This window comes from Myxine glutinosa, chromosome 5 (genome assembly GCF_964187855.1).
Source record: "Myxine glutinosa chromosome 5, kmMyxGlut1.1, whole genome shotgun sequence".
In the NCBI taxonomy this organism is placed as follows: domain Eukaryota; kingdom Metazoa; phylum Chordata; class Myxini; order Myxiniformes; family Myxinidae; genus Myxine; species Myxine glutinosa.
The window spans coordinates 149,326,584-149,352,764 of NC_136265.1; the positions used below are offsets into that span (position 1 = coordinate 149,326,584).

The 26,181-nt window shown below is 45.9% G+C and overlaps 1 protein-coding gene across 1 annotated transcript in view; it reads left to right on the plus strand.

The window, feature by feature from the left end:
* Nucleotides 1-26,181, plus strand: part of CAMKMT (calmodulin-lysine N-methyltransferase) — a 47,126-nt gene that overhangs the window by 19,652 nt on the left and 1,293 nt on the right. Inside the window, exons 3-10 of the mRNA XM_068115973.2 lie at nt 2,794-2,858; nt 3,067-3,127; nt 6,013-6,067; nt 7,605-7,668; nt 11,444-11,510; nt 24,726-24,800; nt 25,376-25,439; nt 25,843-25,974. Of these exons, the coding sequence (XP_067972074.1) occupies nt 2,794-2,858; nt 3,067-3,127; nt 6,013-6,067; nt 7,605-7,668; nt 11,444-11,510; nt 24,726-24,800; nt 25,376-25,439; nt 25,843-25,974 (583 nt within the window). The remainder of the gene's footprint in view (nt 1-2,793; nt 2,859-3,066; nt 3,128-6,012; nt 6,068-7,604; nt 7,669-11,443; nt 11,511-24,725; nt 24,801-25,375; nt 25,440-25,842; nt 25,975-26,181) is intronic.

Below are 26,181 nucleotides of genomic sequence, written 5' to 3' on the forward strand. Positions count from 1 at the left end.
TGATTTATTTCATAGGTTAATTAAGTGTGTGACAGTAAGTGTTAAGGCTGGAATGGTAGCCCTGCGGTGAACCTTGCAGGAGCTACGGTTCCAGGGGGGGGGGCTGTGTTATGAATTTGGTAATGCAACATCTAGAGCTAGGTAGATCTGAATAGGTAGGTATTCGGCTGTCGTGACAGGGACTCTACATGTAATAAGTTATTGATGTTCAGGCGGTTGTCGGGGTAAGATGTATGAGTGTGGATCTACCTGGAGATTCGAGTGTTAAATAGTGAGGGATTAAAGGTAACGCCCCTGTGAGTATCACCTAGTAATCAAACCTTTGTCCTTTATGGCACTGCAAACCACATAAACATTAGTTAGGTCCTTAGTGCAACATTAAATAATTCCCTTTCCCTGACATTGACTTCGTAATAAATGGGCACCACCAGGCCAAGAACACCGCCACAATACACCGCCACCGTTTACACCTCCAAGGCCTACAAACCTCGCCTGCGCACCTCAAAGGCCTACCAACCTCGCTGGCACGTGTTACACCAGGACCGCGGGGTCACGGACGGGAGATGTCAGGAGTCGCATGCCGCAGAGGGCGTGACCTGGGCGAGTTGGGAGGCTATGATTGGCTGAGGAGCGCGCCAATGTGACGTCATCGGCCACCAATATAGGCGACGGTCGGACGCCATTTCGGCAGTTCGAGTGGAGTCCAGAGTTGAGAGAGTTGAGTCGCAGAGTTCGTTGTTACAGTTCCGTACCAGAGTTCGTGGCAGTTGGCACAGGACACGGTTCGTTGCACAGTTCGTCGGAGTTGGCACAGGACACGGTTCGTTGAACATTCGTGACCACAGCTCGTTGCAGTTGGCAGTTGGCACTTGGTTTTGGTTGCTTCGTGCAGCCCTGCGGTGGACCGTTGGAGCAAAGGAGCTCGTGGTGTGTGTGGGCCGTTGGACCGACGAGGCCTGGTGGCGCTTGGAGGCGGACGCAGAGGGCCGTGGAACTTGGAGCGAGGTGTGCGATCGGGCCGAAAGGAGCGGTGTTGGACGGCAGCCACAAAGACGACGAAAGACCAGATAAGCCCGAATCCGCGTACATTTTGAACGACGTGACGTGTTCTTTTCGTAATTAATCTCCCTCGTTTTGTGTTTGATATCAGTCGTGTGGGGACGTCCCGATTTAGTTATTAGTATTACCGGCGCGTGTTTTTTTCACTGTTATTACTTTTCAATAATAAATCCTTATATTATTTTCTGTACATATTTGAACGCAGTTTCCTGGGTGTTTCATTTTAATAGATAAGGCTGTGGAGCTCGTTGCGTCTGGCCTCCCGCGCGTTTAACTTTGTGTTGAGCTTGAATCCGCCATTGAGTTTTCGCCTCGGGAGTGTAAAGTCTCGCAATCGGTCATCCGTGTTACCCTACGGTGTTCACCAAGGGTAGTCACGCGACAATATATATATATATGACTAACCCCCACTCTTGCAGGGAAAATGGCTTTAAAATGCCTGTTGTTGTTGTTGTTATATATATATATATATATATTTTAATTGCTTAGTTTAGGAAATTACCGAGTTTAGTGGCCTCTGATATCACCCACCCTCGAGTACACGTGAAGTGCATGATGGAATGACATGAAAACTCGTCGTTGCACTCATTGCCTGTTAAAAAATTTTTTTTTAATCCTGTCGCTTGCACTGTCACGCCATGTTCCTTCAAGGCACCGAAGAACAGATCAAATCTTAGGCTTGGTGGGAGGCTCGGAGCGGGTTCTTCGCTGGTCTGTAAAAAATATATACATGGAAAGTGTAACTGGAACCTATATGTAACTAGAACATATATGTAGAAATATATACATGGAAAGTGTAACTGGAACCTATATGTAACTAGAACCTATGTAAAAAATATACACATGGAAGGAATTTGTAACTTGGCCATGGTGCCAGGGGAAAGCTCGCCTATTCTCCGCGAAGGACACCGTGGGATCTTTAACGTCCACCAATTAATACTGGCAAACGGGATTACCATTCAACATCCATCCAGGTGGTTATCCGGTATGACATCCGGTATGACATAAAGGTGGTTATCCATCCAGGGGAGGGCACACACATTGACGTGTCACCCCACCTGTGAAACACCGGTATGACAGTTTATAGCTGGGTCGGGGTTCAAACCCTGGCTAGGCAGCTTAAAGGCGAGTGTGTGTACCTCTAAGCCATTCTGTTAGACCTAGGAATTGTGATTATAACCTGATATGGATCTTTTGATGTGGATATAATTTGGATCTTTCAATAATAATAATTTGTCAGTGTCTCTTCATTTATCTCATCACTTGAATGCACAATGAGTCAGTCAACCTGATACACAGGTGTTGTTTAAATTGTTGGTGGGATGGGGGTTGTGGAGTAATTGATCGAAATGATTGATTGATTTTGAAATCTTTTAAATTGATATGATATGAGATGAAGCAAAACCTTGTTGATCATGACTGTTATTTACCAAATCTTGTTTGCATATACTGTATTTATATGCATGGTCATTTACAGAAATGCATGTACTGTACAGTTATAAGCGTCAGGCTATGGCGAACTGTTAAAAACCAACCCACACATAGCCTGCCAACCTCACTTTAATGATTTATATGGGAGACCAACCATAAAGCCAGGAAGATATGGTCATGGCGAGTGTAGTAACTAATCCGTGGAAGTGTCACTTTTGTAAGATGCCTTTTTGTCGCGTTTGAGGACATTTTTCTAATCTTCTGGAGCTACAGCACTAATTTGGAGACTTGCGTGTGATGCAGACTTCCAACCGGCCAGCTACAACTTCATGAAATCCTGCACAGCTTTGACAATACTGGAAACATCTGTAAGTTTCACAGCGTTTTGGTTATGGAGGTTATAATTTGTGTGTTTAAAAATTGAAAATGAAGTTGCCCGCCCTCCCTGCCTCCAAAAAAATCTCACACGGATTCGATATTGTTTTGCTGTATGAATTATTTTATTGGGGGCATGATGTCATGATACATCTATGTTGGTGATATTATGGAGATGAGTAAACTATGATTGTCATGTAGGTGTGTGGCCAGCAGAAGAAGTTATGACTCATTACTTGATCAAACATCGGAACGTGTTCAGGTAAACTTTTGTATCCTATATTTCCCCACAGACCTCCGTCGAAGCCCTTGCAGATCCCTCGAGGATCTCAGACAATAGAATGGGAGCCACTGCTATTGCATATATGCCATGAAACTACGGACATTATTGTCATGTTTATTTCACAGTTTACAGTTAAATAAATTACAATTTTCAAACACAAATGTTGATTGAGGTTTTTTTTTTGTTTTTTTTTTTACATATCGTCACCCTCAAAAAAGTGCCTGTCATTTTTTGCAGTTTGGAGAAAAAGGCAAAAAACTGCTGCAATTGAAATATGCAATAAATCACACCGCGGACTTAGACTGCGTGGACACCGCGGACTTATTAGGCAGATTAACATAAAGTGGTTCAGGAAGTTAACAATGACTTGGGCATTTTTACAGGTGTCAGGAATGATAAAACAAGTGAGTTAGGCAGAAAATCTCAAAATGGCCAAAAAATGACAGGCACTTTTGTTATGAAGGTGACGATATGCGTTTATGGTTTTTTAATGTAAATATTTGCGGACGCTTTCTGACAGTTCTGCGATTTTTTTTCCCCCAATGTACCGGCTTCAATGTCCATCAGCATGCCAAATTTCAGCTTTCTATGACACCCGGAAGGTACCAGACATTAATGTCAGTCAGTCAGTCAGTAGTTAGAAATAACTTTATATTATTATTTTTAAAATATATATATATATATCATAAAGTATATTTATAACTTTTATTACGAATCATATTATAGAACTAATGGGGCATGCTTGCAGACTGCAAGCAAAACCTGGAGTGCACCCTCCATACAAACATGATAAATACAAGCTTAATATGTTTGATTAAGTGGATTGTGTTTGTATTCAACAAGCAGATAAATATGTAAAGTATCAATAATGAGTGATCACGAATGTAATGATTTTTTTGGATTTGACTCCCAAGATGCCGTACTGCACACACACGTGACTCTGCAGTGTGACGAAGTTGTAACGAGGAAGTTACAACGGCACTCCGTAGAGTGCATACCTCCGCCAGGCTGAACAGTTTACCTTTTGTATCGCACTGATAGGCCAGATCTGGATCCGGACCTAAACCAAAATTGAATCGGCTCTTTCTTGTCACCTAACCAACTCGTCAACCTAGTTTTGTCACAACTCGTCCACAATTTTTTGAAATATTGCACTATATATGGTTTTTACCCCCATCTCAAAGGTGGAGAATCATTTAAAAATTGAAAAAACTCTCGTATCCGGATATGGATCTTCACCAAAAACGAATTGATTCGTCCTAGTCACGTAACCAACCTATCCACCAATTTATGTTCAAATCTGTCCATAACTTTTTAAGATATCCTGTTCACAGACATATAATGGTGAAAAATATAACCTCAGTCCACCTTAGGTGGTGGACGTAATTAATTAATTTTTGCTGCCGGTGCTTTCAGCGCATGCGTTCAGTTTGAATGGGGAATTTGGTTATACTGGAGGGCAATTCTCTGGCTCAAATTCCACACCGATAATGCTTTAAAACACAACAGATTTAATGAATAATAACATGGACGGAGAAACGGTAAGGAATTAATCAATATAGACGAACCACCTTTAGAGGCCATTTTTCCCCACAGAGCAGGGGTTGGCCTTTTTTGGGCACCGTGGTCCCCTTTTTGAAGCAATGTTTTATGGCCGGATGCCCTTCCTGCCGCCAACCCTGTTAGTCGCCTCTTGCGACACACAGGGAATTACCAGTGAACTGGTACTCAATTTGCCGACCTCAGAAGGATGACAGGCTGAGTCAACCCTCCTGGTGTTAATTCGGCGATCGACCGGGATTCGAACCGAGGATCCTAGGATCCCAAGCCGGCACCCTAACCGCTAAGCCAACACCAGGCTAGAATTAATCAATATAGACGACACGATGAAAATGTCATTGTGCTTAACGAAACAAAATAATGGTCTCCACATCTAAACCGTAAACTAATCTTCTCGCACGTGAAGATTATTTTGGGGATCTAGGACGGACAAAAGAATAGGATAGAAATGGAGGTGAACGTGCAGAGGAGCTTCCCTTGAGGTGCCTGTGAGGTGCTGTTGGGTTCACAGTCGAGGCCTTGTGGCTCATACTGCACTGGAATGCATGACTTAGCATGGCACTGACCTAATATCTAATGCTGGCTTTCACTGTGACGATGACCTTTCACTTGTCTGTGGCGCCAATTCGACCCTCAACTCGTCTGGGATTGACTCCCTCCTCTAAACCCTCTTGACTGACTTGGGCCACTCTGGGTGCCGACTCTCGGCTCACTTAAATAGCCACCGCCATGTGCCCCCTGCTGTGATGTTTTCCCCCTGCCAACGAGGATTGTGCACGAGTTCCCACGGCGACAAAGTAGCTTACGTGTCGCTATCATGTTAAAGGAGCCGTGTCCCCAGTCAATCACGTGGACATGCCATGTCGCCGGAACGTGTGGGCTCGCAAACAGGCAACAGCCATATTGACGGAACCATACCCAACATAGGGCTTTGCTCATATGGAAATCCCATTTTGATGCAATCGCATAAGGTGAGAAATGACAATGGAGAACGACGAAGAATGTTGATTACAGAGGGGGAAAAGGGAAAAGAGACAGAGGGGCTAGGGTGACATCAATGAAGGTGGAGGTCGAAGCCCCCACTCATGGCCCCGACTTTATTACAGTAGTCTTACATATTTTCAGCCGTCTTTGTGAAATTTGGTGTCGCCCAGCATTTCATGGCCCACCCACAGATGACATCTGACTAGCCTACTCTTGCTGTACTCCAAATACAATTATAAGCTCACAGCATTCAATGATTTATATTTGAAGTTTTGTAAACATCATCAGTGAAAATGCCTAAATCACCATTGTTTTCACAGTTCTTTGTCAATCTGTGAATTGGGCGGCGGAAGCACTTGTCTCGCAGGGTTGATGGTATGCTGGCTTTTATTTATTTATTTTAGATCATGAGACTTCCTTAAATAATATATTTTTAAGCACTAATGCACACTTAAAAAGAACTTTGAAAGTTTGTGCAAAATAAAATGTTATGGATAAAAGTATTGAATTTCACTTTTCTCAATTGTACTAAATTTGTTTTGTGTTGATCAGTTTTCCCCACACCAAATATTGTGGTTGCCCTTCATCGTTGATGATGGCCATACACGTGACATCAGAACAACCTGGGAATCTCAGATAGCAGTGCAACCTGGTGTCAAGGAATATCCAAGAACACATGCCACTTGCAGTTTTAGGCAGGCATTTGTGATCATTTAATGTTGCAAGCGATAACTCACCTCCTTTTCACGAAAGACAGTGTGGGATCTTTAATGTCCACCAATGAACAGTGCTCCGGCTTAAACATCCTTCCGATGGACGGTGCACACATTGATGCTTCGTCCTGCATGTGAAACACCAGGGTGACAATTTATAGCTGGATCCGAGTTTCAAACACAGGCGAGACAGCTTTGAGGTGCGTGCACTTACTGCTGAGCTATCCCACCAGCCCACAACCAATATATAATGTAAATAAACATTGGACCACGTACCTCCATTGTTTACCACCAGATTACTTTGTGTATTTCAGCCTGAGAGTTGATAACTGTGCCGTTGCACATTTTTCTGTTCACTTTATGAAAACCAGCTCAGCTGATTTATCGATCAATTTTCATTATGCCAACTAATTTTAACTTGTTTCAGAATTTCTTTCATCATTACATTACTGTATTTGTAATACAAGTACACCCACTCCATACCGGAGCGGCAAGAAGAGTTGTGTTATTACCCTCTCTGGGGTATACAGATTACAGTAGATCTAGGCTCGGGTCCATTAGTCTGTGGTGGACATAAGCAAAGAATGCCTCAAGGATGTCGGGATTCTTCCAAATTATTTTAGTTTAGTGTTAAACAGCAGTAGCGATTGTTTAAAAAGGTTATATGGTTAAAAATTATCAATGTTGTTATGACTTTTGTTATTAGAAGTGGCCTTGGAAAAACGCCACGATTCCTTATCTTAACATGGGTATACACCTGAACATGGATTTCGCCCAAGACGGACAATCGCCTTGGCGAAGGGAGGGGAGGGGAGGTGGGAAATTAACTTGCTACAGCCTCCATAGACCCTTCGTCCTCATGTCAAGTTTGGTTGAGATTGGATAAGTAACGACCAAATTTATCGTGGTCAAAAAAAACAGACACCAAATTGCATATTTTAGCTTGAAATCCTAATTTCATAGAAATGCAGCTCAACAGAGCTCTGTGCTGTTGCCAATTGCAACTGTGTGCTTGGTTCTAGTTAGAGGGTTAAAATGAACGAGAACATTGAAGTTGCATCATTTACTATTTCTTTGTACTCTTCCTTTTTATGGCATCAAATATATGATGGACAAATCATGCTCCTTGTTTATCAGTTAATAATTTATTTAATCTGGTTGTCATTGTTGTTCTATCATGTTTGCCATTGTTCTATCAGCTGGCTGTATCCTCTGAAGCAAAGCGAGTTTTACTGACTGATGGAAATGAAAGGGCAGTTGCGAGTATCCTTTACAGTCACTGCTTGATTAAACTGATTAAAATACGGTTTAAAAATCGGTCGACAAGTAAAACAGTAAATTTTTTCTTTTTTTTTGTATACAGAATCGAGGCTCGTGAAAGAGCTAAAAGAGCGAAAGAGCTCGTCTCCACCGTTGTATCCTAAACTACAGGGTGATCCATAATTAAATCCATATTTTTATATAGGAATACCACGTTGTTAATGTACCGTATTTTTTGGCGTATAAGTCGATACTTAGTTTTTCCAGGAAGTATTGGCCTCGACTTGTAATAATTATATATGGTGTAAGACATTGAATTGCATAATGTATATACCAGCTTGGCTCGGCTCGCTAGGCTCTCTTCACCACGCATCGTTACAGAGGAACGGGCTTGTTTTAGCTGAGGCTAATGACTGTACCTGAGTTGTGTTGTCATGATTTACAACAATCATAATACAAACAATTATTTTGCACAAATTTATTTGTAGTGTTTGTGATATTACATTTTTCTAAGCAATTTAGGTTGAAAAAAATAATGAATTCAAAAAAGAACCCCGAAGCACATACATACGGAAGGGGTAGGTGCAGACGAAGTTTGGGACGATTACACCTCACCAACAAGTAATTAAAAACACCTCACCACCACGTAATTAAAAACACCTCACCAAGTAATTAAAAACACCTCACCACCACGTAATTAAAAACACCTCACCACCACGTAATTAAAAACACCTCACCAACAAGTAATTAAAAACACCTCACCACCACGTAATTAAAAACACCTCACCAACACGTAACTAAAAACACCTCACCACCACATAATTCTAAATACCTCACCACCACGTGATTCAAAACCACCACCACGTTATTAAAAACACTTCACAAGCACGGAAACAAAAGTTTGAGTAGTCAGTAGTTCAGTGACAACACAGACACTGCCCAGACATGTAGATATATGACTGTACATACAACACAACAACAACATGCATTTTAAGGCCATTTTCCCTGCTAGAGCGGGGGTTAGCCTTGCGGTCCCATGACAATCTTCTCCATTTTGCCCTATTTTCTGCATCTCCCCTTGTTAACCCCCTTGCCCACATTTCTTCTTCCACCATCTTTAGCCAAGTCTTTCTCGGTCTTCCCCGTCCTCTACTTCCTTCTACATTCATTTCCATCACTCTTCTCAACCAGTCACTTTCATCTTTCCTCAACACATGACCAAACCATCTCAACCTGTTCCTCTTCACAGCATCAATCACAGGCTCTATTCCCATCATTTTTCGCAATTCATCATTTGTCTTCCTCTCTCTCAACGATACTCCGCACATCCACCGAACCATTCGCATTTCCACCCTTTCCAGCCTTCGTTGCTGCTCTACGTTCATTACCCATGTCTCGCTCCCATAAATCATAACACTTCACACATGCAGCAAACACCTTTCCCTTCAGCTTCAACGACACTCCCCTCCTCATCAGCACTGTACATGAGGTGCTGTTTTGTCATGGTTTACACCAATCATAATACAAACAATTATTTTGCATAAATGTATTTGTAATATACGTGATATCACATTTTATAAACAGTTGAAGATTTCAATTGCAAATATTTTTTTTTTTTCAAAAAATAAAAAACGTAATTTTTTTTTTTTTTCAAATAAAATACCCTTAGGACATACACACGGGAGAGACAGGTGCATACCAGAAGTTTGGTACGATTTTACAAAAGTTTGAGGGAGTCGTTCAGTGACAACACAACACAGACTGCACACAAGAAGGCTAATCGTGGCTACAAAACTAGGTGGACACACATTTATTGCTTGTGTTACAATGTGTCAGGTATTCATTTTTAGCTCACCTGGAACGAAGTTCAGGGGAGCTTAAGCGATGGCGTGTCGTCCGTCTGTCAGTCAGTCCGTTAGTCCGTAACCACATGCAACTTCTTCTCTGAAACCGCTGAAGGGACTGTGACCAAACTTGGCACAAATTATATTTGTTGTTGTGACTAAAGTTTGTTCACGACATGAAAAAAAATAATAATAATAAAAAATCGGGGTCTAAGGGGCTTTTCCGGTGGTCAAATTGGATCCAGGTTTGACCCCCCCAAGATAGGTATTTGCTTTCTTCTCTGAAACTACACACGCAATTTCGATGAAGTTTCACCACAACCTTCACCACCCGTGCTGTCCCAAAGTTTGTTTACGGCATTAAAAAAAACTTCCCCTTTGGGCATCTACGGGGAGGGGGTGGGGGCAAAAGGTATTTTTTGTTTGTTTAAAGTCTTGTGATGTTAGCATGATTCCACATGCTGCCCTGTCTTCTAGAAACCATTGAAATTGTTTTAAAATACCCTAAGTCAATGCAGTATGCTGTTTATTCTACCAGGTGAGCGCCAGGGGTATTGCCCCTGTTTTTTTTCATTATTAAGTAGTGAACTGTGACAAAATGAAATGTGCTGTGTTGAACGATTGAAAAAAGGTGCTGAGAATACAGGAGCTTTTGTTGAAATTTGATATTCACAAATTAAAACGGCAATAAATGGCCTTTCAGGAAAATGTTTTTTTGTGTGTTTTATTCACATTAACGACGTGGTATTTCTATATTTAAAATAGGGATTTAAATATACATCACCCTGGAGTTTGGACTCGATTTTTGTTGTGTTTACTCGCCATAATCACACACAAGCCATTCTGAAGGAGCAAAATCATTCCTCCAAACCTTTTAGTGTAGCAGCATAGCAAACCTGTTGTGCATTTTGTGATACAAGCACCAAATTTGGTACACTAGTAGACTATCATATTATGAAAAGATCTGGATATTGGGCCATCTCAGATTCAGAGATTTGATTTTTGCAAGATTTCGATTCGATTGGGATCGAAGAGAACACCTTCTTAGTCTTCTGTACAGTGAAGTTGCCAGCCCTGAATTCTCTGGCTACATCTGGGTGCTTCATTGGGAGTGCAACCGTGTCCCTCAGGTGAACAGGGACCCACCTGGCATAGTGTGTGTGGTCTAAGGCATGGAACCATGGGACCAGTTCCGTCAGGGCATCAAGGTACGTCGTGAATGAAGCCTGCCGCAGAGAACGCACGTAGACCAGTACCAACATCTCTAGTTCCAGCACAGTTGCCCAGTACTGAAAGTTGGGAATGTCTTCTCCTCTCTGGTGACACCAGTCTTCGAACTCAGGCAGGTCTTCTGCATCATCAGCATATGTCATACAGTGGCGTTCATACGCACGGTGTTGCAGGATGTGCAGTGCCGCTGCAGTGATTTGATGAGCTCTTCTTGTGCGGGTGACGTGGGCAGCTCGTAGGAAGGAGTCGGCCGTCTCTGGCGTTGCAATCTCAGCTTGCAAAATCTGCAAATCTTGCAAAAATCAAATCTCTGAATCTGAGATGGCCCAATATCCAGATCTTTTCATAATATGATAGTCTACTAGTGTGCCAAATTTGGTGCTTGTATCACAAAATGCACAATTCTTTTGAATATTTGGGCTAAGCCGCCCCACTATTTTGGATCATCCGATTTTCAGGTTTCTTTGAAATGGGAAACGTGGGATGGGAGTTTAGTTCTAGCTTAAGCTATTTCAGTTCCGTATTTGATAATCGCATAGTCATTACTCCCTTTTGGTATCAAGTTAAATGTGTTGCTTAAAGGCACATGTATATTTGTCACATGATGTGGCATTTGCATCTCTGTTACACAGGATGGTCATGGTGTTGCACAATTGTTTATTTGTATCCATTGGATAAAGTTTGCCTTACAGATAGGTGGGCAGACATCAACGAGATGCTCAAGCGTAATCGGATGGCTGGCTTTCTGCATAACGAAGGCACGGCATGCCGGTAAAACCATTTAAAGCTTGCATATCCTTCACACACTTATACAATCATACGTCTAACTTTTTATTTTGTTTTTTTTTCGTTTTTTTAATACAGTTATCGAGGCTCATGGAAGAGCAGAACAAGAAGCAATAGATTGACAGACAAAATGGAGAACTGGGAAAGCAGTGGGACAGCAGCAAACAGTTCTTAGATTGAGACAAAGGATTAGTTTTAGATTAGACAAGTTGTTAGATACAAGCAGGGCCTGCGCTACCATAAGGCCAACTAGGCAGCCACCTAGAGCGCAGACATCAGAGGGGCGCATTACTGAACCTTAAAGGGTCACAGTTTTATACAAATTATTGTTTTAAGAAAAAACATAATAAAAGGAAAATATAATAGTTCATTGTTCATAACAGTGTAAGTGATTAATTTTGAGCATGTACGCTTCGTGGCATACGTCACATCCTGTTTGAAACGGACGTAGCCTGCTCCCACGCGCCTTCTCCCATACATCACATGTTCAAAAAACGATTTGATCAACGTCAGGAAAACCGGAGAATTATTAATCGAAGTTGGCAAAAAAAAATTGGGGGGGCGGGGGTGCAAGTAGCTGGCCTTGCCGAGGGTGCAAAATAATCTGGCGCCGGCCCTGGATACAAGGAGAGGGATTGCAGGATAAGGGTGGGAACAGTATCTCAGCACGTGTAGTAAAGTGTGGTTTCAATGATATGGCAGGAGATTCCGATGACATGGACGCCTTTGGATTCTTGGGCATCAAGGGGAGGGGCCAAGGTATAAAGCAGCAGCATCTATCCCTGAACTAGAAGAACAAAAAGATTTAAAACAATTGCATTGCCCTTTTTCATTTGTATTCTTAATATCTTGTTGTAGCGGCTGCCGCTGGGGTTTCACAATCGCCTTGCACCTATCAAGGACGCGGAGCGATCACCATGCCGGGCTCGTCCAGGACGCCCGGGCAGGCCCGCGCTCAACTTGCCAGGCCTCGGTCGGGACGCCCGGGCATGCCCGGGCATGCCCGGGCAGGCTCGCCCTCAACTTGCCAGGCCGCAGCCAGGACGCTGGGCCACGCCCCCTGGCGCCGGGCCTGGGCAAACCCCCTGGGTTAATGGATATATATTGCTGACCGATAAACGGGTTTTCAGAGTGCCTGAGTGTTTGATTTCATTAAAGCAACTCGGATGAATTCTAGCTTTTTGTCGCGTCCATTCTTCCGATCGACGTGGGAGCCCCAGCTCCTTCATTGGTGACCTATCGACATGGACACGGCAGTCGCCCTTAAACTGCCTACCTTCTGGGAGGCTCACGCGGCGGTTTGGTTCGCATAGGCGGAGTCCCTGTTCGCCCTGCGAGGCATCACGGCCGACGACACCCGCTTCCACCATGTGGTAGCTGCGCTCGGGTCGGCTACCGCGGCCCGCGCCCTGAGCCTCCTCGAAAGCCCGCCAGCCGCTGACAAATACGGCGCGATTAGGAAGCTTCTCCTCGATGCTTTCGCCCTCCCATCGGCAGAACGCGCACGGCGCCTGCTCGATCTGCCTGAGCTCGGCGACACGCGCCCTTCCGAGCGAATGGATTACATGCTTTCACTGCTCGGCGAGCACTCTCCGGCATTCCTGTTCCGGGAGCTGTTCCTCCGTCAGCTGCCTAACCCGGTACGCCTCGCCCTGGCAAGCACGACGATCACAGATCCCCGGGCCCTTGCCAGAGAAGCCGACAAGATCTCCGCCGCAGGACGGCGCATCGCAGCGGCGACATGGGACCCACCGCCGTCCGACGCAACAACCATGGCGCCCGAGCACCCGGCACGGTCGACGGCCGAACTGCCGACGCAATTGGCGGCCGCTCTACCGTGCCGACCACCTCCAGCACGACGACCGAGGCCTCCACCCGACCAAGCGTGGTGTTACTATCATGCCAGGTTCGGACAAAAGGCCCGGACATGCCGACCCCCGTGCACCTTCGGCAGGCCGGGAAACGGCCGGGCCGGCGTTCATTACCAGCCATGAGCGCCGGCCACACGGGCAACTTACTGTCCATCACGGATAAAGCGTCCGGACGGCGCTTCCTGTGCGACACCGGCGCCCAACTGAGCGTCATACCCGCCTCTGACCAGGACAGGCAATCCGCGGTTTGCGGCCCCTCCTTAGTTGCGGCCAACGGATCGACTATCCGCACCTTCGGCCCGCGCAACGTCACCCTCTGCTTCGGCGGCCAACGCTTTGCTTGGACGTTTGTAACCGCCAACGTGCCCGTGGCTCTGCTAGGCGCCGACTTCCTCTGCGCACACGGACTGCTGGTGGACGTCCAACGGCGTCGTTTAATCAACGCTGAAACCTTCAGCTCCCTGGTATGCACATTGAGCAGCTCCGCGCCGACCGAGCTGGCATGCACCGTCCCGGCGGCGAACGAGTTTGCTCGCCTGCTCACGGAGTTCCCGGCCCTCACGCGGCCGACGTTTTCGGCCGTCGCAGTACGGCATGGGATCGAGCACCACATACCAACCACGGGCCCGCCGGTCTACGCCAGGGCCCGCCGCCTCGACCCAGCCAAGCTCGCCGTAGCGAAGGCCGAATTCGACGCGTTGGAGCACCTCGGCATCGTGCGGCGCTCCGATAGCGCGTGGGCCTCGCCACTGCACATCGTGCCAAAGCCGGGGGGTGGATGGCGCCCGTGTGGCGACTACCGCCGTCTGAATGACGCTACCACCCCCGACAGGTACCCGATCCCGCATATCCAAGACTTCTCCGCCCGTCTGGCGGGACGGGTCATTTTTTCGAAAATTGATCTCATACAGGGATATCACCAGGTACCTGTCAGGGCGGCCGACGTCCCTAAAACGGCAGTCATCACGCCGTTCGGCTTATTCGAATTCTTGCGGATGCCGTTTGGTCTCAAGAACGCGGCTCAGGCGTTCCAGCGCTTGATGGACGGCGTGCTGCGTGACCTGCCGTTCCTTTTCGTTTACCTGGACGACATCCTCGTCGCCAGCACGTCCCGGGCCGAGCACCTCCTCCACCTCCGAACACTGTTCGAGCGCCTCAGCGAGCACGGCCTCATCGTCAACCCGGCCAAATGCCACTTCGGCACGACGGCCGTTGATTTTTTGGGCCACCACATCACCAAGAACGGGGCCGTGCCGCTGCCAACCAAGGTCGAGGCCATCACCACGTTCCCGCGTCCCCGCACCATAAAGGCCCTGCAGGAATTCCTGGGAATGGTGAATTTTTATCACCGCTTCGTGCCCCGCGCTGCTCACCTCATGCGGCCCCTCTACGACGCCCTCCGGGGCAAGCCGGCCAAGCACGACATCGCCTGGTCCGCAGCAATGGATGCGGCCTTCCAACGCTCAAAGCGGGCCCTCGCCGACGCAACACTGCTCGCTCACCCGGTGCTCAACGCTCCCATCGCCCTCACCACGGATGCCTCCGACTACGCGGTGGGCGCCGTACATGAGCAATGGGTGAACGGGGTTTGGCAGCCACTCGCTTTTTTCAGCCGGCAGCTCCGGCCGAACGAGCTCAAATACAGCACGTTTGACCGGGAGCTCCTCAGTCTACACCTGGCCGTCCGCCATTTCCGCCACCTCCTGGAGGGCCGACCTTTCACGGCGTTCGTCGACCACAAGCCGTTGATTTACGCCATGGCCAAGGTCACGGAGCCATGGTCGGCCCGCCAACAGCGCCACCTCTCCGCCGTGTCGGAGTTTACCACGGACATCCGGCACGTCGCCGGCAAAAACAACGCCGTGGCCGACTGTCTTTCCCGGGCCAGCGCGAACGCGGTCCACCTGGGCGTGGATTTTGCGCTTATGGCGGCGGACCAAACCACCGACTCCACGGTGCAAGCCCTCCGGGCGGCGGACACGGGCCTCCGCCTGGCCGACATCCCCTGCGCGGACACTGTCCTGCTCTGCGACGTCTCCCAAGGCCAGCCTCGCCCCATCGTGCCCGTCACCTGGCAACGCCGCATCTTCGCCTCCCTCCACGGCCTTTCCCACCCGGGCCGGAAAGCTTCCCAGAAGCTGGTGTCGGCGCGTTTCGTCTGGCACGGCCTTCGTCGGGACGTCCGCGATTGGACCAGCGCCTGCACGGCCTGCCAACGGGCCAAGGTCCACCGACACACCCAGGCCCCGCTGGCACCTTTCACCGTGCCCGAACGACGTTTCGACCACGTCAACGTGGATCTGGTGGGCCCCCTCCCCCCGTCACGGGGGTTCACACACCTGCTCACCATGGTGGACAGGACCACCAGGTGGCAGGAGGCCGTTCCCCTCGTCTCCACCACCACCGCCGACGTGGCGCAGGCTTTCATCGCCACCTGGGTCGCCCGCTTCGGCGCACCGGCGGACATCTCGTCAGACCGCGGACCACAGTTCACCTCCGAGCTGTGGGGCGCGGTCGCCCGCAACCTGGGCGTCAAGCTCCACCGTACTACGGCCTACCACCCCCAAGCAAACGGGTTGTGCGAGCGATTCCACCGCTCCATGAAGGCCGCGCTCATGGCCGGCCTTCAAGACGGCGGTTGGGCCGACCGGCTGCCGTGGGTCCTTTTGGGCCTTCGCACGGCCCCCAAGGAGGACCTCCAGGCATCCACCGCCGAGCTGGTCTATGGCCAGGTGCTACGCGTCCCGGGCGAATTCGTGCCCGACGCTACCAGTCCCTGGTCCGCAGCTCACCAGCGCTCGGACCTCCAGGAGGCCGCCCGACGGTTTGCCCCCGTGCCGACATCCCACCACGGTGACCCCCAGTCCTACGTCCCCCCAGCACTCCGCACAGCGGAGTATGTTTTTGTGCGTCACGACGCACATCGGTGGCCACTCCAGCCGCCGTACGACGGGCCCTTCCGGGTGCTACGACGGGACGACAAGTCGTTCGTCATCGACATCGGCGGCAGGTCGGACCGGATTACAGTGGACCGCCTCAAGCCGGCGCACGTGGACGTCGACCACCCACCACGGGTGGCCCTTCCGCCGCGGCGAGGCCGCCCCCCGTCCATGGGGCCCCCCACTCGACCGCCCACCACCTCACCGGACCCCCTCCCACGACCCGCCAGGGGTCGCTTCGGCCGGGTCATCAGGACCCCCCTCAAGTTGACCCTGCCGGTGCAAGTCGATTCTGGGGGGACGTGTGTAGCGGCTGCCGCTGGGGTTTCACAATCGCCTTGCACCTATCAAGGACGCGGAGCGATCACCATGCCGGGCTCGTCCAGGACGCCCGGGCAGGCCCGCGCTCAACTTGCCAGGCCGCAGCCAGGACGCTGGGCCACGCCCCCTGGCGCCGGGCCTGGGCAAACCCCCTGGGTTAATGGATATATATTGCTGACCGATAAACGGGTTTTCAGAGTGCCTGAGTGTTTGATTTCATTAAAGCAACTCGGATGAATTCTAGCTTTTTGTCGCGTCCATTCTTCCGATCGACGTGGGAGCCCCAGCTCCTTCATTGTAATACTTAGTCCAAATTTCTCTATTTTTTTAAATATACTGTATATCTTCTATTTGAAGCATGCCATGTCTGCTTGTTTAATTCTGTGTTGTTTTGTTATTTCACTCTTTGAACTTTTTTCTGGATTTATATATTTTTTTATCGTGTAAGCAATCGTTGATCGTAAATTATGAATAGGTACGCATGTGTAATTTAGCCATTGGCTGCCAGACATGCTTTTAATAAACCATTTTTGATTGGTTGATTGATTGAACTATTCTGCATAGAGTATACAGTAAGCCCTTAAAGGTCCACAGACACAGATTTCTTTTTTATGTGATTATATGGATTTTTAAGTGATAAACAAAGAACTGAACATGGTTTTTCGTTCATTTTTTTTTGAGATGTTACAGTCAAAAAAGCAAGTCCCCGCTATGTGATGAAAACTGCGATGGTCATGATGTCATCTGCGTGAATTAATCGAGGGAAACGTTGTGTTAGCACGCAACAGATAATGGCGACACAACTCGCTTCAAATTCGTCAGTGAACTTGAAGCGGATTTTTCTGATCAAGAATCTTCTGATTATGATGATAGTCAAAGCATTATGTATATTGTCGTAGTTCCTGCAAGGCAGTACATGTATGAACCCGAGGTGAAAATTGGGGATGACATCGGTCATGAAATACCTGGTGTTCACAACAATCGGGGATGACGTCGAAGAAAGATTCTGTGATAACAAGTGGTACATTCGTAAATCATAGAGCGAGAGTGTGGTAAATGTGGAGTTTAATGGTATTTTGATGTAACACGTCTCCTGTAATTATTGTAATAACTACAATGGGCACTCGGTAGAGAGCATACCTCTGCCAGGCTGAACAGTTTACGTTTTTTGTATCCCACTGATTTTGTATCCCACTAGTTTTGTTTCAACTCGTCCTCAACATTTTGAGAAGTCATGCCTAGGTTTTTTGGCCCATCTCTCAATTGGAAAGAATCACTTTAAAGATTTTTAAAATTCTCCTGTCTGGATATACAGTGCAATACTAGACGTATCGATGGTTATTACCTTTGAGATGGTATCTTTGAGGTGTTTCTACACCTTGATTGGAGTCCACCTGTGGTAAATGCAAGTGATTGGACATGATTTGGAAAGGTACACACCTGTCTATATAAGGTCTCACAGCTGACAATGCATATCAGAGCAAAAACCAAGCCATGAGGTCGAAGGAAATGCCTGCAGAGCTCAGAGACAGGATTGTGTCGAGGCACAGATCTGGGGAAGCCTACAAAAAAAATCTCTGCTGCATTGAAGGTTCCCAAGAGCACAGTGGCCTCCATAATTCTTAAATGGAAGAAGTTTGGAACAACCAGGACTCTTCCTAGAGCTGGCCGCCCGGCCAAACTGAGCAATCGGGGGAGAAGGGCCTTGGTAAGAGAGGTGACCAAGAACCCGATGGTCACTCTGGCTGAGCTCCAGAGATCCTGTGTGGAGATGGGAGAAACTTCCAGAAGGACAACCATCACTGCAACACTCCACCGATCTGGGCTTTATGGCAGAATGGCCAGACGGAAGCCAAACAGTTCAATCTTGGTTTCATCAGACCACAGAATCTTGTTTCTCACAGTCTGAGAGTCCTTTAGGTGCTTTTTTGCAAACTCCAAGCGGACTTTCATGTGTCTTTCACTGAGGAGAGGCTTCCGTCTGGCCACTCTGCCATAAAGCCCAGATCGGTGGAGTGTTGCAGTGATGGTTGTCCTTCTCGAAGTTTCTCCCATCTCCACACAGGATCTCTGGAGCTCAGCCAGTGACCATCGGGTTCTTGGTCACCTCTCTTACCAAGGCCCTTCTCCCCCGATTGCTCAGTTTGGCCGGGCGGCCAGCTCTAGGAAGAGTCCTGGTTGTTCCAAACTTCTTCCATTTAAGAATTATGGAGGCCACTGTGCTCTTGGGAACCTTCAATGCAGCAGAGATTTTTTTGGTAGGTTTCCCCAGATCTGTGCCTCGACACAATCCTGTCTCTGAGCTCTGCAGGCAGTTCCTTCGACCTCATGGCTTGGTTTTTGCTCTGATATGCATCGTCAGCTGTGAGACCTTATATAGACAGGTGTGTGCCTTTCCAAATCATGTCCAATCAATTGAATTTACCACAGCTGGACTCCAATCAAGGTGTAGAAACATCTCAAAGATGACCAAGAGAAATGGGAGGCACCTGAGCTAAATTTCAAGTGTCATAGCAAAGGGTCTGAATACTTATGTCAATGAGATATTTCAGTTTTTTATTTTTAATAAATTTGCAAAACTTTCTAAAATCCTGTTTTCTCTGTCATTATGGGGTATTAAGTGTAGATTGATGAGGAAAAAATGAATTTAAACGATTTCAGCATAAGGCTGCAACATAACAAAATGTGAAAAGTGAAGGGGTCTGAATACTTTCTGAATGCACTGGACATGCATAAACATACGTTGACGTCAATATCATTAAATTAATTTATTGAACACGTGTGTCATTAAATACTTGCATCTTTAAATAAGGGTGCATTGAATAAAGTTTTCATTGATGAATTAGTGTTACGTAACGGCAATGGAAACACCTCCTCCCCATGTAACACTCCATATAATGCTTGGGCATACACCCCCAACCCCCTGTAACACTCCACATAACGTTTGGATATACACCCCTTCCCCCCTTTAACACTCCATGTAATGCTTGGACATACACCCCACCCTCTTGTAACACTCCATAAAATACTTGACCCGCTGTTTTTTGGGGGGGAAGGGGGAGGGGGGCGAGACCAATTGAGCGTAAAAGGACACCAAAAAACAATATCTTTCTTTCAATATATTTATTTATTCAAGAAAAGAACGACAAGTGTGAAGTGAAGCCATATATATATATTCATTAAAACCAAACATGAGTTTCTGTGTCTGTTGACCTTTAAATATCACATAGGTTACGTTCCTGGAAAATGACACGATATTCAAAACCGTGAAAGTTAAAACCAGGGCCTTTGGGGAAAAAGAGGGTTAGGTTCCTGGGCTTCAGAAAATTTCGAGGAAGGTAATCAAACACAGCGATTTGATTACGTCATATATCATGTGACCTGCCATGTCATCTTGAGGACACTTTTACTGTGGGGCATGTGTTTACATGTGGCCTACCTATATATGCTCTGGACTCTGACGAAAAAGTACTCAGAATGCTAGCTAGATGTATTGTTGCTGGTTGTAGCAATACTGTACAACCACAGATGGTGTGAGAAGGCATGTTTTCCCACAAGATCCAGCTGTAAGGATAATATGGATAGCCAAGGTAAAACTGACCAGAGGAAATAAACCTATCACAATTTAAACTACAATGGCACTCAGCAGAGCGCATATCTGTGCCAGGCTGACCAGTTTACATTTTGGATCCCACTGATAGGCCGGGATCTGCTGACCTGAACCAAAATCGAATTGGCCTGTTCTTGTTATCTAACCAAGTCAACCACCAAGTTTTGTCATAATCCATCCACAACGTTTTGAAATATCATGTTATATATTGTTTTTGGCCCCATCTCTCAATAGTGAAGAATCACCAAAATAGAATAAATTTGTCTTTTCACACACCCAACCTGTCCACCAAGTTTCGTCCAAATCCGTCCCCAACTCTTTTTGAGATATCATACTCGCAAATAACTAAAGTCAGGGGTGAAAACATAACCTTAGTCGACCTTCGGTGGTGGAGGTAACTTGAGAGTTCATAAAACACGATACCCCATGTCGTGTTGCACAAGAATAAACAAGGAAACTAGATGCAGGAAGAGGCCATTCAGTCCATCATACCCACTCCACATAAACACCAGCCCAATTTTATCCATCAAAACGACACAATTTCATGCATGTTATTTGTGTGTTTTATAATGTCTTTAAAAGCATTGAGTTTACTGTTTGTAATGATTTTTCAATTTTGTTTGATTGCCCTGCAGGCAAAGTAAATACATTATCTCACTCCTCTGCGTATGTGTTATCGGGATGAATTCAGAGAAAAAGTACTGTTAAATGACAAACGTGTCTTCCCATTCATGTTCATGATATAACATTCAATTGAAAGAAGTTTCTTCCTCGATCATAAACTGATAAGACACTGACAGACAGACAGACATGAACCAATTGCTTAAACCCGCTTTTCGCTTTGCACAAGCGGGGTAATAAGTGTGTCTCATTATCTCAAGGCTGGCACATGCCTCATAAACGTTATTTTATCCTATATGTTCTCCTTTCACACTTCTTGACATTCCTGTTTACTCCCTCTTCTTTCCAAATCCCCCTACCCCAGAAAACTTGCACAAACAAGAACGAGAATTGCTTTGCAATACATGTCCCCAACCAATGTGATATTTTCAGTCAAAAAGGGCATAACTCTGAAAAACTGCCAAAATGCCCCGAAACTCGAACTTGATCTTAACAAAGCAATGTACCAAGTTTCAGTTGAATATGTTAAAGGGTATGGGAAAAAAGTCTGAAAAACCACAGGTGAGATGGATGCACAGACGGATGGCAAACATAGTCCCTTCCGGTGAAACCAGTAGGGAACTAAAAACGCAACTCATTCTGCCTGTTACTTCCTTCCTACACTCATTCTTTATATCTTTCATTCTCAATACCTCCAACTCAATGTAATTTGCTTCTCACTTTAAAAACGTTTAATGGCATCTTCAAATTTCATTTTCTGAACTTGTCACGGACTCATGTTTTTATTTCTTCCTTATCTCAATCTCTTCCTCTTCCTCACTATTTATTTTCCTTCAAGCACACATATGCTTGGTCTTTCCAAAGTTATAACATAAATGTTGCTTATTATATCGTGCTTTGAGATGAGTTTTGAATTAGAATGCATCAACTTTGTTTTCAAACCCCAATGATGTGTCACTTGCTTCTCCATTGCTACCAATCATTACCAGGCTCATGTGAAGGAAAAAGCGGGGTTAAGCAATTGGTTCATATCCGTCCGTCTGTAAACGTCAGTTTATGATCGAGGAGCAACTTATTTAAATTGAATGTTATATTTATAACAAATCTGAAAACAAACCTGCCGTTTTACCATACTCTGTCTCTGAATTTGTCCCAATCACACATGCACAGAGAGGAGCGAGATAATATTTTTACCTTATCTGCCAGTCAAACAAGATTGGAAATCATTCCAAACAGGAAACATGCTGTTTTTAAGGGTGTCATAAAGGACACAAACAACAGGAACGAATAACTAATGTAACGTGTTAGATAGGGTGGTGCAATAGACACTGCATCAGCAACGGTAAATTCTGGAATTTATTTATTTATACGACTTTTATAATATTTTATTTAAATTGATTTTTATACTTGAACACTGAAGAACACAAATAGCCTTCTTTGCACTTTCAAAACTCTACCGTTTAGCAGTACTTAGACATGTTTCGTGATGTGTGTCGTGATGATGGGTTTCTTCCCACAGCTTCATCAGAGAATTTCGCATGCCCTTGCAAACATACTTCTTGACATTTAAATATGATGTTCCGAATCATGACATTTTTGGTTTCAGTCCCTTTAAACAACTTGCTTTCGTCTCCTGGAAAGCAAATCCAACAGAAGGAAATCTCATTTCCTTTCACAAAGCCCGAAACAAGTGTGTGTCCACCCTCAGGAGAGCCAGGAAACAATATCTCACCGTTCTCAAGACCGAACTCTCTTATCTATCTCCCTCTTCCAAATTCTGGTGGCGTCTGGTCAAATCTGTTTCTGGTGTTTGTTCCCCCTCCATCCCCTCCCTCACCTCAAACGGCTTAACGGCTGACTCCGCACGTGAAAAAGCTGAATGCCTCAACTCTGTGTTTGCCTCTAAATCTTGTGTCCCAAACACATCCCTTTCTGTACCCACCGTACCCAGTCGTACCCAGCTGCTCCTGGACTCTGTGTCCTTTCCTCCTGACAAGGTGGAAAAGTTTGTCAACCCTCGACTCTGATTCTGCAACTGGTCCTGACGGCATCAGCCCACGGGTCCTAAAATCATGTTCTTCCGCTCTTTCACTCCCTCTTTCTGTTCTCTTCACCCTCTCTTTTGCTCAAGGTCATCTGCCATCTGCTTGGAAATCAGCCAACATCATCGCTTTGCACAAAAAAGGTGCAAAAACAGATCCTAGCAACTACAGACCAATCAGCCTTCTCCCAATTATCAGCAAAGTCATGGAATCCATCATTGCTTCAGATATGAAATCTTTCCTCTTCTCCAATGGCTTGATCTCTGATCATCAATTTGGTTTCAGACCTGGTCACTCTACTCTGGACATGCTGCTTCTGCTTTCTCAACAATGGATGGAGGTCCTCAACGCCAAACAGGAAATTAGAGCTGTCTCCCTTGACATTTCACGTGCCTTTGATACGGTCTGGCACCCTGCTCTGCTCACCAAACTCTCCTCCTTTGGTATCCATGGAAATCTCCACGCATGGCTGGCGGACCTCCTCTCTGGTCGTAGTCAACGTGTGGCCCTGAATGGGTTTCTCTCATCTCCTCTTCCTGTTCAGGCTGGAGTTCCCCAAGGTAGTGTTCTGGGCCCTGTGCTTTTTCTGGTCTTCATCAATGATCTCTCTGACTCTCTTGAAAATCCTCTCTATCTCTTTGCTGACGAATCTACTCTCTGTCGCTCCATTCCTCACCCTTAGATCGGCAGTCTGCAGCCTCCTCACTCTCCGCAGACCTGGACAAACAAATGGAACATGTCTTTCAATCCTGATAAATCTCACACTCTTACGATGTCTCTCCAAAAAGACCGACTGGCCAACCCTCCCATCCACTTTCTGAATAATCCTCTCCAAGAAGTTCTGTCATTCAAGCTTTTGGGTCTCACTATTTGCCATGATCTTTCCTGGGAAAACCACATTTCAAATCTGGCCTCAAAAGCCAGTCGCCGACTGGGCATCCTCCATCGTGCGAAGTCCTTCCTTGGCACACCTGAGCTCCTCACCACATACAAGGCTTTTATCCGCAGCTCTATGGAATACTGCTCTCCCCTCTGGTCTGGTGCTCCTGCCTCACACCTAGCTCGTCTTCACGCTGTTGAAACCAAAGCGTTCAGAATCATTGGAATCTCCCGCGATGAAGCTAACTCCAAGGGCCTTTCACTCTCACCGCAGGCAGGTTGGTGGTCTTTCCGTCTTCTACCGACTCCTCTCCGGCCTTGCTCCCCCAGCTCTCTCTGTGCTCTGTCCCCCCAATATTCCTTCAGGTCGCACAAGATCTGCCTGCAACCCTCTTCTGGTTAAACTGCCAAAGTCTAGGCTCTCTGCTCACCTTCACTCTTTCATTCCCCTTTTCTCCCGCCTCTGGAACAAACTCCCCCACTCTCTTCAATCCCACTCCACCCTCCAGGTCTTTAAAACAGCTGTTCACCACCATCTCTTATCCTCCCCCATCCAAAACCTTGATCTTTTCTACCCCCGCTAATTTCGGTCCCCTTGTGTTTGTTTTATACCTCTCCCCCCCCTTCCCACGCCTCCTCCCCCCAAGCCCTCTCCCTCCCACACTTATCCCTGCTCTAAAATGTTGTGGTTGTGTGCTTCCCCTTCTCTCCCCATCTTCTCTTCCGCTCCCTCTTTTTGTATATTTTGTTTGTGTAGTTGATTTGTTTGTGAAATAAATGTTAGCTCTTTCACGAGCCTCGATTCAGTATACAAAAAAAAAAAAAAAAGTGCAATTGTTATTGTTAAACCAAAATAAATGCGATATATCTCACAAAATGGATTGTTCAGTAATTTGTTTGACCAAAATTTGTTGCAGGGTGTTGCGCTGGGACAAAAAAGATGATGTTTTGGGGTTACAAGGACAGTTTGACGTAGTTGTGTGTGCAGACTGGTAAGACGATGCATTTCTTTCACATTATTTCTATGTGCCACATGTGCTACAAAATAGTTACATGTATTGAAAAGTCATGTCGTTTACTGCTTGACAAACCGATTAATGCAATTTCAAGTTGCACAATTCTATCCATCGAGCCTGCACTGTATCACCACTCCAGTACTATAATGCATGCATTCCTACGTCAACACAACACCATAACCCAGGAACACACTGACATGACAGCAGGTTTGTTTGTATTTTCTTGTACAAAGGGAAACTGGAAGAAAGGTACACACGTAAAAAGGAAGGTGGAAAGGGAGGGGTGAGAGTAGACTGATGGAAGATCACACACATTTGCTGCCCAGTGCAAATGCACTCGGCTCGGCTCAAGTTTCTGTATCGGAAGTTGTGTATGTTGCTAAATGACATTATTGACGAAAAGCAATTTCTATCACTACAAAATGGTTCCATCCTTCTAAATATTGCCAACATGTTTTTCCATTTTTGTTCCAATTTTATCATGGTAAAGAGTTAATGTTGCTTGGTTTATTAAAGTTTAAGATTTACTTGCTGGGTGCTTTGTGTTGTAGCCTCTTTCTGGATGATTATCGAGCTTGTCTTGTCCAAACCATTGATGACCTATTAAAGCCATGTGTAAGTATATTGAAAAATGAGTGATGAATGTTGTACAATGACGACCCTTACAAATGAGCATTTTAAACAGAAATGGGAGAAAAAAATAACAACTTTATTCCTGTCTTAGACGATATTCCCACTGCATGTGTAGAAATGGCCAAACTTTTGATCCCACGTCACATGCCCCCATACTCGTTATACCCCTTCTCCACACAACTCCCTTTCTTTTTCCTCCCCCTTTTTCCAAATTATTATCTTCCCTCATTGCATTTTGTATTTTGTAGGTAGATTGTAGCTAATTTTGTGGCCAGAAAAAATATAGCCAACCATTCTTAAAATGAACAATAACAATGGTAATGTATTCAAGTCAAAATAGCTTAAATTGTGTAATGTTGCATTTTTTTTTTTTCTTTACTTCTAGGGCACTGCCCTCGTCTTTTCACCACGTCGGGGAAAAACGTTAGAACTCTTCTGTGAGCTTGCACGGTGTTGCAAGTTTTGCATTGAGAAAACACAAATATATGATGAAGAAGTCTGGGAAAAACATTGCAAGGTGCTTGTTAATATGTAATTTGATAAGTAACCGTTTACATTTGTTACATGTTGCATTGAGGTTTAATTAGTGTTATATGCAATTTTTAAGTACTGCAAGAAATTGTTAAAATGTGACATGTATATGTGGTTTGCTATGGAAATATCAGTTATGAGTACCATTTAACATTGCTGGATGCACTTGGTAATGTGAATGTCAATATTTCAG